This window comes from Xylocopa sonorina, chromosome 1, assembly GCF_050948175.1.
Source record: "Xylocopa sonorina isolate GNS202 chromosome 1, iyXylSono1_principal, whole genome shotgun sequence".
NCBI lineage: Eukaryota > Metazoa > Arthropoda > Insecta > Hymenoptera > Apidae > Xylocopa > Xylocopa sonorina.
The window spans coordinates 5,884,649-5,898,091 of record NC_135193.1 but is presented as its reverse complement, the minus strand read 5'-3'; the positions used below and the strand labels follow the sequence as shown (position 1 = coordinate 5,898,091).

The 13,443-nt window shown below is 44.3% G+C and overlaps 1 protein-coding gene across 4 annotated transcripts in view; it reads right to left on the bottom strand.

Moving 5' to 3' along the window:
- LOC143423976 (neurotrimin) overlaps positions 1 to 13,443 on the bottom strand; it is a 173,032-nt gene that overhangs the window by 27,558 nt on the left and 132,031 nt on the right. For all 4 annotated transcript variants that reach the window (XM_076895704.1, XM_076895730.1, XM_076895712.1 and 1 more), the window contains exon 3: positions 2,029 to 2,132. In XM_076895704.1, the coding sequence (XP_076751819.1) occupies positions 2,029 to 2,132 (104 nt within the window). The remainder of the gene's footprint in view (positions 1 to 2,028; positions 2,133 to 13,443) is intronic.

Below are 13,443 nucleotides of genomic sequence, written 5' to 3'. Positions count from 1 at the left end.
GGGATAATCGTTTCACAGATCTAGATACAGGGAGAACGACGGGATTGGATTAAATTCTGCGTCGTCAGTTGGGAACGATATCGATGTCACTGTGAAACGCATTTACGATAATCAAGTCAGAGACAGAAAATATGAGAAATTGGTACCGAATCGTAACTTCGATTACAGGGTTGCTCGCGCGTACATCTCTGACGCATTCGACGCGGAAAGTTCGCCTCCACCAAGCTTAGAACACCCTGCGCAACGTCGTTTCTTTCGTATCGCCCGCTTAATCCGACACAATAGCTGGCTTGTATTCTATATCCTTCGTGGGTTTTCGAAACCTATAGGATATAGCGAATAGAGGGGTAAGTGTAAGAAGGCTTAGAAGCTGCCCCATTTTCTTCCCCTCGTCGCTAAGCTTTCGACGTAAATGAGAACGCTAGCCAGAAATGATCTCGAACGCGAAACGATTCAACTTCAATCATGTTCGATCACATTGGAACCACATTTGCTCGCTGAGACCAATTTCTAATTAAACACTGCACAGTTTCCGCACTTTCGATCACTTCCACTGAGTCACATGTTAAGAACACGCGAAGCGAGACCGAAGCCTGCAACAACCCCTTCTAACTTCAAGTATTTGTCATCCGTTTGACATCCCAAGTTCGGCAATACAATATTCCAGGCACGTTAAGAAACAGACGGGCGATAATTTTTAGCAGAGCAGCGTGTTCCTTGTTCCTGGTAACTCCGTCTGGGGAACGTCAACCCTCTGTAGGGGGTGGTCGGTAGAGCGACGCTTCTTTACGCGCACAGACTGTACCAGATCGGCTAGATGGGGATCGCGCGAACCTCCGTCGTTACTGTATTACTTTAATAATTCAACGTGACGTGATCCGTGATGTATTTCCATTGGCGTAACGAACGAGCCAGCCGGCTGAAATTGACGTTGTTGCGAGTCACGGTTAGAATTACCACTGAAGCCGGGACCGGCTTCGCTCGGTTGCCACCCCACGCGAAAGACCTTCGTTTAATGACGAAGTTTCGCGAGACGTTTATTCGTCCGTGGATATAATATCGCTCGCAGGGATACGCGGAAGCGAAGTTCCCGGAAATTTGTATCGAGACACGAGATAACACTCGTAGATTCCAACGCGTGTTTATTCGACGACTTTCACGCGTGTTTCGTGTATGGACAAAGAAAACGGAGATTGGAGGGAGTGACTTGACAGACGCAATGGTGGTGTTATTGTCGTATATTAAATATGGTTGTATTATGCTTCTTTGCTCAACGAACGCCATCAGCTTTTTTATTAGTTTCGTACTGATATTAACCGATAATATCAGTTGTCTCTTATGAGAGAAAGTTGGGTGTACCTCGCTCGATGCGCGGGGGGGTTTTTAATGAAATAACATTTAGTCAGAGAAATTAAATAGAGTTCCACGGTCAGAATTATTTTATGTGTAATGAGAAGCAAAAATTTAGGTAGAATGTAATTTCTTTCTAAAAGGAAACGCTGTTATGAATGTTACGGACGTTTAACTCTTTACCCTCTGACTGCATTTCGATGATCGTGAATCTGACAGAATTTTATTAAAACATCGCCGCGGCTTACTCTCGCAGTAAGGTGTTTCAGGTGGTACACAAAAATTGCGCTGTTCTATTCAGCTTATTTTCAAAAGTATCCGCATTAAACGGAAGTTATTGCGTTTGCAGTTACGTTTTACGCGGGCGAAACAGCCATAATGGAAATATTTTATTTTTACTTTTTAGAAGTCATGTTCGCCCAGCATAATTTTCTATCGCGAGAATGGAGTATACCAATTTCAAGGCTAGGTAGTTAGGAAAGTTCGCCAAACATCGTATTTGAAATACGCTGATCAAGCTAATGGTATAGCTATCACGTTTTCTTAGCTAAATTTCACGGTTCCATTAATCATGTCCAGAGTTAATTACCCAAGAATGTTTTATATTCACAGCGCGCGGCAAATCCTGTTCCCTGGTGTGTGGTTTAAATATTTTAAAGCACGATATACGCCTCTCACCTTATATGATCGAAGATTGTCCACTATACAGGCTAACAAAGCGTCTCGACCCTTGCTCACGGTCACGTTTTGAATTTCTTCTGCGAACCTGGGTAGGTCAGAATCTGTAAAGCAAATTTAAACAGCGTTACTGCTCGTACACACACGTACAAACGTAATTAAAGTTAAATGTAACTCGACAATTTCGGTGCACCAACATATTATTTAGCTAACCGCTTCCTTGTACCATAAAAAAGACCTGACCTGGCTCCGCTATCCATATCTGCCTGTAGCAGGCTTGCTGCCGAGATTAAGCTCGCGCTATACGTAATCTGCGTCAGGTCAATAATACTTTACGGCGGCCAAAGCTCCAATGATATAAAAACCGTACGACTCTCCGTTAAATCATAAAATCCTAGCGAAAGATTTTCAACCACGTCCACTCGAACGTGCTGATCTAAATCAAGACCAAACAGGCGCCATTTTCGACTTCATACTTAATCAGATCCCTCCCTCTCATTATTTTCCACACGCATTACCGGCACTTTTGTAACTTTTCCTGCACTTACGTCACCCGCTGCTTTGCATAGCTTATCAGATCGTGTAATTATATCTTAAACCAACCAAGTCACGTGGTTACTGCAGATTACAGGGAACTATATCCTCGAGCACTGTAAAGCTTCTACTCAAGGGAAACTATGGAAGTAGGAGCTCCGCCATTCCTGCGTTCAAAGCAGGGATCTCTGGAAGCTAGCCTTACTTATGGGTCCGCTGGCAGGCCCCTTGCAAAACGATTTTCCTTCCATTCTACCCTCCACAGCTAGCAGATAACAAAACTTAAATGCCACAAAATACACCGTTATCGTGAAATCCGTCGGACTTCGACCCTCATCGCCTATTTTCCAGATTCTTCCGAACGAACACGCGAAACGAATCCGCGATATTCGGAATTGCTCCAAAGAAAGGTTCGTTTTGCGAAAGTTCCGCGGGCGAAACAGCGAAACTTCGCTCCGTTCCGGGTTTAAAAATATTTCCCCCACAAAGCAATAGCTTGAGCGCGAAAATTGTTACGGGAGGCAAACGAGCGGGCAATAATGAAAAACCCCGGGCTGAGGTTGCGAGTGGATGAAACAAAGTTTCGTTATCGTGCGTGGAACGATGAGAGAAGAGAAAAAAGAGGGTGGAAAAAAAAAAGAAAAAAAGAAAAACCGAGCAGGAACAAAATATCGCCCCGGCCCGAACGTAAATACCGTGTATCGTTGAACAATGAACCCGGTTGGCAGAGATTGCAAATTATTATCGTAAGAGCCGCGTAACGAGTTCAGGATTCAACCAGGGGGCCGTCCTTAAAAGCTTTTGCCTTCGTTAATGCCTTTTACGACGTCCCGAGCACCTGAATTATTTATGGGCGCAAAGAACCCATGGAAAACGAGAAATACCGGGAGACAGGGCGAAACGAGAGGGCTAAGAAGGCGCAAAGGGGTTGAAGAGGATGGGAGGGGGGGGGGGGGGGGGTGAAAGAAACAGCGAGAGAGACCAACTTCGGAGAAAGGACGAGTTACTTTTAACTCTTTTCAGGCCACCAAGACGAAACGCGGAACACTGTTAATTACGTCGGTTATACTTGGATATGCGATAATTCGCCGCGTAAATTAAGATACCCGCGACTCGTGTGGCAGGCAGAAAGACTCGTTTAATTTGCGATAGGAGAATGCTTGGAAGGAACGGAAGTTGTTATACTCTGCTTTTACAGGACACGAGTAATATTATCGTCGCGAAGTAGTGGATTAATAAAGAGAAGAAACAGCAGAACGAATCGTGCTTTGGCGAACGTACGTTCCCGTAGATTGCACGTTGAAGCGGTGATCGTCGCGTCTTCGTCTTGATTACTACTGACAAGCTTATCGCAGTTGCTTGGTTATTAGGTACAGTTTATAGCTACACTCGATGGGGAAACTGCTTGGGAAGATGACCTACTTGAACGGATTAATGACTGTCAAGGGACCGCTATATGCGCGTATCAACGAACCAGCATCGATAACAGGAGGACGATGAATCGTCGGTGCATAATTAAAACGTTTACACCGGATCCTCAGTGATTAATGGAATGCCACGAATGAAACGAGCAAGCGTTCGCTTACAGCTCTTTCGAGCGAGCCTGTAAATTGCGATAGAAATTGTAACGCGTATCCTTTGACTGGACTCGACTTCATTTAAAAGTAAGAGTGTCTACGGAAACTCGCGATCGAGACTCGCTTTTTCCCCCGATCTCCATTCAGGGTATTTCTACTTAGAGGGATGGTTAAAAGAAACATGCAGGATTTATTGGAAATCGAAGTTATGTAATCACCGGAGGAAATATGTCTTTACAAGCAGCACGAATAGTGTAATATTTGCGGGAACCGGCGAAGTATGTCACATCCACAAACATCTGTTTCCGATAAATCCATCGGTTGGAAATAAAATAAATCAAATAAGGTATATTTGTTTGTTCAGCCTTTTCTCGTAAAATTTACTATCTTCCATTGTCGTCGCGATTCTTTTTATCACAGGGTTATCCCAGCAATCTCTACTCCGTTTCTAATTTCTTTCAGACTTTGTTGCAAAGCTTGACGATAAAGTTCAAATTTCATACTGCGCACCGACGTGTATGAGGTAAAAAGAAAAAAGAGAGACATAATATCGTGGTGGTATTACGTTTCCTGGTGAACGGATAATTAAGAGTATTATCGTACCCCACAACTTCATCCTGTCATTCTCCAACACTTTTCAGATGCAAGACAATTAATGATAATAAAGGTATCCAGAACGTATTGTGAGACGGGGTCAAGGAAGGAGAGAAAGCTCGAGGAAGCGAGTTTTAAATAACGAGTCGAAAAAGAGTACGATAAATAAGTGAAAGATTAATAACGGCCATTACGCAGCCGTCTATTTGTTAACGCGTTTAAGACGAAATTGACGGGTTTAATGAAAATCTTGAACGATCCTCGTTTTTAATAATATCTCGGATGAAGCCGATTTCACGCTGAGGCTGGTGCAATACGCTCGCTAACGATGCAAAGCGAGTATTCAACGTATTCGCGAAGAAGGAATAAACGAGACCGTCGGGTAGGGCGGGTGGTAACGGGTGGTGCGAGGGGAATTATATTATTATATTGGAACGGTGGCGTGGTTGAATGGAAATTTGCGACAAACGTGCATCGGCGCGGATATTCGTGGATGAATACTTTGGAATAGTCGACGGATTAATTAAATATACCCATCGTACTGTGAATCATAGCATTTTTGGCGGAGAAATCAGGCCAAGACTTTATTACACCGCCAGCGTGATCCCTGTTTCGTCGCCAAAAAAGGATAGACGAGCGTAATTAACGCGGACGCCTGGCATCTTTCATTCGGGAACAATACCTGTAACGATTACGCGTCGGGGAATCGGTGGCGGCTGCGGCCAATATTCGCGAGCACGTTTCCTGCAAGTTATTATCAAGCTGATTAACAGACTTTGATTAAGGCAAATCTGTGTACACGCACGCTCCCCATATTCGACGCCGGCGGCGTTGGAACGATACTCGCGCGATGAGTGGACGCTGTGACACGTTGCCAGCTACGGTAAGTAGAACAATGCGGAGCTAGCTAACGCTCCTGCTCGTAATTGTTGCCCGCAATTTAATAACAGGTGGTTAACGAACGTGCATTTCAATCGGCGCCCGTCCAGTCGCGAACGATTTCCACAAAAACCGCTGCGACCCGGCCATTACAGTTGACTCAAGATAACGGTGTGAAAATAATAATAGCACGAGCATTCAATGATTAATCGATACTCTAGACTTGATATATTTGGACGCTCGAAATATCCTGTTAATCGAACTGTTCTGAAGCTATTTCTGAAATGCATTACATATATTATTCATACCCTTTTTTTTTTTAATTCTGAACTTCTATGCGATCGATACGAATCATTATATCCACAGAGTGTTCAGATACTCTAGATTTTTCGATCACTTTGCGTCAAAGTAATCCAAAGCTACCAGAAATTTGTAGAGATCACAGTTACGCGTCTTGTCTCGATTCGCTTTTATTTCGAGATTCTGGATACCGTAATAGGTGCATATACAAGGGATTTCGTTTCTCGCATTCGAGGGAGAATAATGAGAAATGCGGGACGTAACGCGTCATTGTTGCGATCTCTGATTGTGCCTGGGCTGAAGTTTCGAACACTTGTAAGTCCGGAACGAGTACTCCTATTTTCTCGCTGGTTTTCTACCAGCGGCATTCAGTTTCCCAATTTTCGCGTTTCCGATTTACTTCCACGAACTTCTGCCGCTTCTCGTTTCTTTCGTTCTATTTAGTTTCCCTCGGCGATTTCGAATAATTGCCAGGTTGTCTGGCAAGATCAAATAACCCATCGAGTTAAACACCTTTTTATACTTATTATCGGCGAGACAGCGTTTCTCGCTCGAAGAAATCCTTTCGTCTCGGCCGAGTGTGGACGGGTCTTGGTTCTTTGTTTTTTAAACCACGTTAAACACTCGCGATGTCATTAAAGGAAATTAGAAAGGTCTCCTTTCTTCGAAAACTACCGTGGTCCGCTGCTACGCGTCCACCCTACGGGGAGTGCTGTTTTCTCAGCACACGCCATCAATCTTAACCGTTCACCGAAAACCGCAGGGGCCTTTCGAAAAATTCGCCCGCTTAAAAGGTGATCCGAATGCCCCGCGGGTTTCTCTGTTTGCGCTATTTTTCTTGTCAGCATCAGTGTCTATTAGACAGTGGTCGTTAGTCAGAATGTTTCCGCGTCGGGGCTCGGGGCGAAAAAAGTAGGGTAACCGAGTTCCTAATTGGCAAAGCTTTCCTTCGTCTTTCACTTCTTTCCCGCCGCCACGTAACGGTTGCGTGCGAAAGTTCGTTTCTTGCTACGTTCCCTGAATTGCAACGTCCTGCTAAAATTTTGCGGAAGTTAAAGTGCTCTATTACTCTCCTCGGATGGATTTATCGCGTCGCCGTTCGATGGGGCGTTCCACGTTCGTTCAACACGCTTGTCGCCGCGAACTCCTGCGCGAGATCATTTAATAAAATCGTAAAACGATGCAATAAGCCGAGCGGTCGAACGCGAAAGGGATGATTTCAATTCGCACTGGCGGCAGCCGCGAACGTTCCCGACAGGCGAGCCGTACACGCGCGAAGAAATTCCCGGATAACGCGATTCCAACGGAAACTCCCGCGAATCGATTGGTACATAAACTTTTACAGGATCCTGTAAAATTTTATTCCCGAATTGCTGGGAGCCGTTCGACGAGTAGTTTTATTCATGCTGGGCAATGAACTGCAGACCGTGCAGACGAATCGGAGCCAGTGTCCCTTACGAACTGTCTCCGCGAAACCGCGGTCAGAGGGGAGGGAGGGTGGGAGGTTAGCAGTCGAATCAACCATTCTCACCGGATATTCCGACGGGACGAGATTTTCCGCGAGATAACGCTGTCGATTGTTCGTACGCGCGCCGTTTCACCGAACAGCCCAGGAGGAACTTCCTCCTTCGATCGTTCAAATGCGCCACGGTGGAACGTTCGAAAAACGGTTAAGGCCGCGCGATATTCAGACGGAACCGTGAAGAACATTCTCGAATCGGAAATGACAAACTTTACAACCGATACAGCACCCTCGAGGAAGGGTGGCCGGGTAGCTGGATTGAAACTCGATTCCGGCCAGTTGCATGGAAACGAGCCGCCGCTTTTTATTCGAAATTGATTATATTAAAGGAAACCAATGGTGGGGAGGGAGCTAGTTACGGGTCTGTCGAAAGTTACGCTCCTCGAGGATCAATTATTTATACCCGTGCATTGTCGAAAGCCCGTTTCACTCGCGAACTTCCCTCCCCCTCTCGGAGAGGAGTAGAGTCCTCGCGCTGGGTTTCCCCGCCCCCTATCCTTTCACCCTGTTAGGAATCAAAGCTCATTGTGACGAAGATTTATAATGCAGCTGGTTACCCGGAAAGTGTGTTGTATAAATAGCGAGGGTAGCCACGCGATACGCGCAAGTAGCGATCGATAATAGCGTTGCCGTTCGACTGTGAACGTTCGCGGTCCGCGGGAATATGGATACAAAAGTTCTTTAAAGCCTTCCAGAAAACTTTTAATCGGCTCGTTCGCCGGGTGTGAAACGAGATTTTCGAATGGGCGAAATCACCGGGCAGGTCGAATCGCGCCGCGGGGCATGAAGCTCGTAAGGGTTTACCTTAAATGAAGTTAGAGTTTATTGGTTTATCCGAGGCAAACGGAAAAAGGAACTTGCGCCGAACGTGCTCAATAATCCGTGCCGCGAGATTATCCCAGGCTGCCGGGAACGTTCCTTCCGGTTCGCCACGATCGTCACCGGGCGTCCTCGCGCGTCCTCGCGAGGTCGGAACGGAATTTTAACGAGCTACGATCGAGGCATACGTGACCCCCGGTCTTATTTCGGAAAACGCGCCAGGAGACTTATGAAAATCGTGAGCTTCCTCTCGCCAGACATTCTAGGAACGCGAGTAACTTCGCTTATAGAAGAAAACATTATGACTAAGCCGCGCCACGGCCAAACTACTTCAATGCGTCTTGAGCTATCAAGCTTTAGTGCAAAGTTACTCCTATCTGCTTTATGTCGACTCTCTATTCATTACTTCCGGAGCGCCAAGTGTCTTCAGCTTTAAATTTACTTGCATAATTAGTGGGGCTTCAACTAGACCAATTTCTTTGCTTTGCGCAACGTAGACCTAATTTAACGATATTCTCACCTTCCCTTGATCGTTACGCGCTAATTATATTTTAATTGCATATATTTAAACACATTTCTTTTTAACCTGTCATACGTTGATAGTAATGGTGAGTGACTGCACGCGTCCAGGGACCAGATTGATCGAGAAACGAACCGGAAGTTCGTTAAAATCAACGCGACAAGAGCCGTCGTGGGCGGTGGCTGTTAATTGCATATTGATAATTCTTCGCGAGCGTCGTGCGTTTAAGGGTCTTTGCATAAATTCCCGTCGCGGGGCTGTTCCTGCGTTGCCGCGCCGTATTTCAGGATCAAATTCGACGGAGATAAAATATATTCGCCGCGTCGTACCGTCGACGATAAATCAGGCAATAAATGAAAACCCAACGAGGCGAGGGAGGCCAGATAAAAAGGAAATAGGGGAGAGAAAAGAAAGTGGAAGAAGGAAGGCGGTCATCATTATTTCTGAAAGCGTTTCAGGGGTAGTCCGTGGCTCATCGACGGGGATGTTGCAAGAGCGTGTACATCAGCCACAATACATAAAGCGTCGTGGGATGTCTACCTTTTTTGGCGCAAATGAATATCATTATTATCCTTTACAACGTAATCCTTTCAAATTTTAGAGCACTAAGAGCAGAATCTGTCGCGTGCAAACGAATTTCCATCACGGCCAGTAACGCGCGATTATTCGAGATCGATTGGATCAGACCGTGGAATTCAGCGAATTGAAATAGAAGCGAATCGAACGTCGTCATAGAAGATAGAAACTATTAACAGAAGAGGCATAGAAAAGCCACAGGCGAACAATTATGAGCGGCAAGTCTAATTCAATTTCCCTCATCCGAGTGCGACTTGTAAGTGGAACAGCTAAAGCCATAGGGAATGGAAACCCATTGGCAGGAATGAGCGGAGGATAATAGCGGCAGGAAGTGAAGCTTTAGAATCAGGCTGAAGGAAACGAGGATGGCGTGTTCTTCACCGCAGGAGTAACAGGACTTGTCACTTTAGCCGGCGGGTAAATAAGTGCCATTTAAATGTGATATCCAGAGGAGATTGAGGAGCAGAGCTTGGAAACGTAGAACCCGATACTGTATGCCACGTACTCTGCGCGCCGATACACCGCTCTGTACTTAACGTTTACTAACTATTCAACGCTCCCTACCAACTGTCATTCCCACGAATATCCTGCCACCCGGCGACCTCGTTCCTCCACCGCAGATTCTTTCTCTCGTTGGGAATAAATAATGCCCTATGGTCCGCGATGAATGTTAAATTGCGATATTGGATAAATCGAGGGGTTCGAACGGTCGCATCGATTTAGCTATTTTTTTTTTTTTTTAACGTTTAACATGAACGCTGACGGAAATCGATGCGCGACGATAGTTGCTGTAAGCTAATCGAGTGATTCAAACTTTTTTTGAATCGTTTAAGATTCGACGTTTGATGGAGACCGATGTGTAGAAGCGCGTTGAAACATGTGTGCACTTAAGTTACACAAGCTGGTAGCGTATGGATAAAATTAATTTACGTGACAGGGAATTTAACTTACTTTGCTTGATCCTAACCACGTAACTGACCCAGTCAAGTTTAAACTATTCAGTAGATGTAATGTACTTTACTGGTATAAGTAATCAAAAGTTATCTAGTCAGCCCAACCCATATCAAACTGACGTAACTCACCAATCTTGTCCAACTAATCTAACCTAGATCAAATTCAATTTAGGCCAACTAGCAGAATTTTCGAAGTGCGCCAGATATCTGATGCGACTATTGACAACGTTATCGAGCGTATTTATTTTATCTGACTGTTTTTATACGATATACCTGCTATATAAGCGAGAATCGATAACATGAATCATCTATTCATACACCCTAAATAATTTGAGCAACCTCTGTTGTGTCATGTAACAATGCCCATTGTTCGATGTAGAAATTAATTCAGAATTAGGAAGCTCAGTCAGTTGTAACATATCGTAATTGATTACACAGCTTAACTAGATTCAAAATAGCATGAAATTAACTACAAATTGAATTGTTATACAGTATGGCTTTTGATAGAAAATACGGTCCTGTTTCAGATCTACAAATTAATGAATGAAACGGAGAAACTCGACTCGAAAATACTAAACAAAATAAATCTTCATTTTTTTGCAATCATTATTTTATGCAAAATATTTCATTTTCGATTCGAAAGAAGAATATCGCGCTAGTAAAGCTTTCATCCGGCTAATCGAACTACTTTCCGATGCATTAAAATATTTCAATAAAATAAGTATACAAGAAGTCGAGAATGGATGCAATTTAGTAGAATTGTTACTTTCCTATATCACAGACGTACACGTATAAAGTTAATCCAACCAGTTTTGCAGGATTTAAAATTCCACAGAAAAAGTATACCTTCCTCTCAATTATCGAATGCGTTAATCAATGCGACTGAAGCAGGAGGGTCATTGATCTCCTTCCAGCAAAGAAACAGCAAATTTATTCGAACCTCTATCCTCCTAAAATAACTGCTCCCGACAACAGCCCAATAAAAGAATGCCGTACCCGCCGAATCCCTCATTCAGCGAGCGTATCCCGGGCCAACCCTTCGTGTCGCCCTAATCCCACGTGCTTCGGGAAGCCGTGAAACAGCAAAGTGCCGGGCGAAGGTGGAAATTATTTTATTTCGCGTTTCGGAATATCACCTCCGCGGCTCATTCATATTCATGACGGCGCGCAGCCACTTCGTCTCCGAAACGCGACTCACCACGGCGTCGTTGGTTACTTGAAGATTCCGCGGTGGTCTCCGAAGACGACACTTCGGCTAATTCCGTCCCTTATCCCCTTATCGCGCTCTTTTCTCATCTTTGATTGCTGCCCGTATAATGGACACAATACGAAGAAGTCTCTTCGTTCGCTGGCACGCGTCAGGAATTCTCGAAACGCAGTGGGCAGCGCTCGCAGAAAGCGACGCACTCCATAAGTTACCAATCGTACCGCCAATCTAACCTGACCCAGTTCGTCTAGCGCTGTTCGCGCTGCACTTTTATTTATTTCCACCCCGTCAAAGATAGATAAACCACGCTCGAGTGTGCGCGAGATTCCATCTATTGGTTATTGATGATTACGAATATTTTTTCACGGTGCTAGTTTCTCGATCGGAAGAAGTTAGGGGCGCAATTGTTGGTGGTTACGCGTAACTCGAATCTTTCGCCAGTTTAAAAATCTTTCTACGATTAAAAAGGACCGCGTTGGTTTTGTAGAAGTGTAATCTTGTCGTTCCTTTGATCGACAAAAATGAATTTTTTTTAAGTGTATATTTTCAACAGTTCTACGTTGACATTGTCGTTAATTTCATCAACAATTTCGAAACGCATGGTTATCGAATCATCGCTTGATCCATTCATACCCCAGTAATCTTTGTACGCAAACATGGTGTGCCACGGTTAATTGAGCCATCTGAAATAACAACGTTCGATATTATTTGGAACCGGGGCTCGAATTTGAAATGTGACTTCAGCACGTGGTCTTGTCACAAGCAGGGAATAACTCATCAAGTAACGTCAACTTCCAAGCTTATCGAAGCATGTAACGTTTCCATATCGGTTGGTACACGCAGACGGCTGGCTGATTAACACGCTAACGGGTCGTAAGTATTGCATTATTCATTTCTCTGTAACACTGCCGGCTATTAATTAACAGCTACATGCATAATGAGTTCGCGATGTTGACGAGCCTTAATTAGAATTTCTTTTCTAGTCACGACGCCGCGCCACGGAAACAGTCTCTCCTTGTTGCATTGCAATCAGAGCCTTGAACTCGATCGATGGAACAAGGGGAGGTAATATAAAAAATTGTCTTGCCTGAGCATGAAATATGCGAGAGCGTATTTTGTTAAATCATTCACCGCGCCATCTGGAACTTCTTTATGCGATGTAATTAATCGAATGAAATAATATAGCGAGGGATTCATAATGGACGAGATACTCGAGGCAAATTTTAACTCACATATTACTTGAACATTTAAACGTCTTGGTATCGGTGGATTAGTTAATCTATACTTACAGTCAAAGTAATAATCTATTGAAAAATGAAGATAATTCGTTTAATTAAAGCGGAAGCGAACCGTAAAAATTGTATTATCCAGTGCCCTTACGGCGCTAATTAAAAGTCGTCCAGACGCACAATTGAACCCTGGTCGTTCACGTGGATTAATTAAAATTCTTCTTTTTTTTTCGGAAATCCAATCGTGAGAAAGTTTCCGGTTTCTCATTGGAAATCTGGGTTACACGTTCGATCGATACGCGGCATAAAATATGTGCTATTGTTGAACTCTCCTTTTTAACGCTTCAAGCACGACGTTTTTTTTCGCGTACCTCTATTCTCAACTGTTTGAACTATTCTCGAAAGGCGGACCTTATTTTTGCGCACTGGCTAAAATCGTTTCACATTCGAATTCGATCGTGATTATCTTTTAAACTCTGCTGGCAATGAAGCTGGTTCGCAGGATTCGAGAAAAATATCGTCGTGTCGGATTTGATTTTCCATTAACGCGACTCTAACGAGATCGTTAAACAAAGGCGATCCGTTATCCGCGAAAGGTTGGAACGCGCAAGTATCCAGAAGATTGCTGGAATCAAATCCGGTTGTCCATTGTCAGAAGAGCAGGCGTGTAGAAAATGTCGGCTTAACGGGCAATATATGAACCCC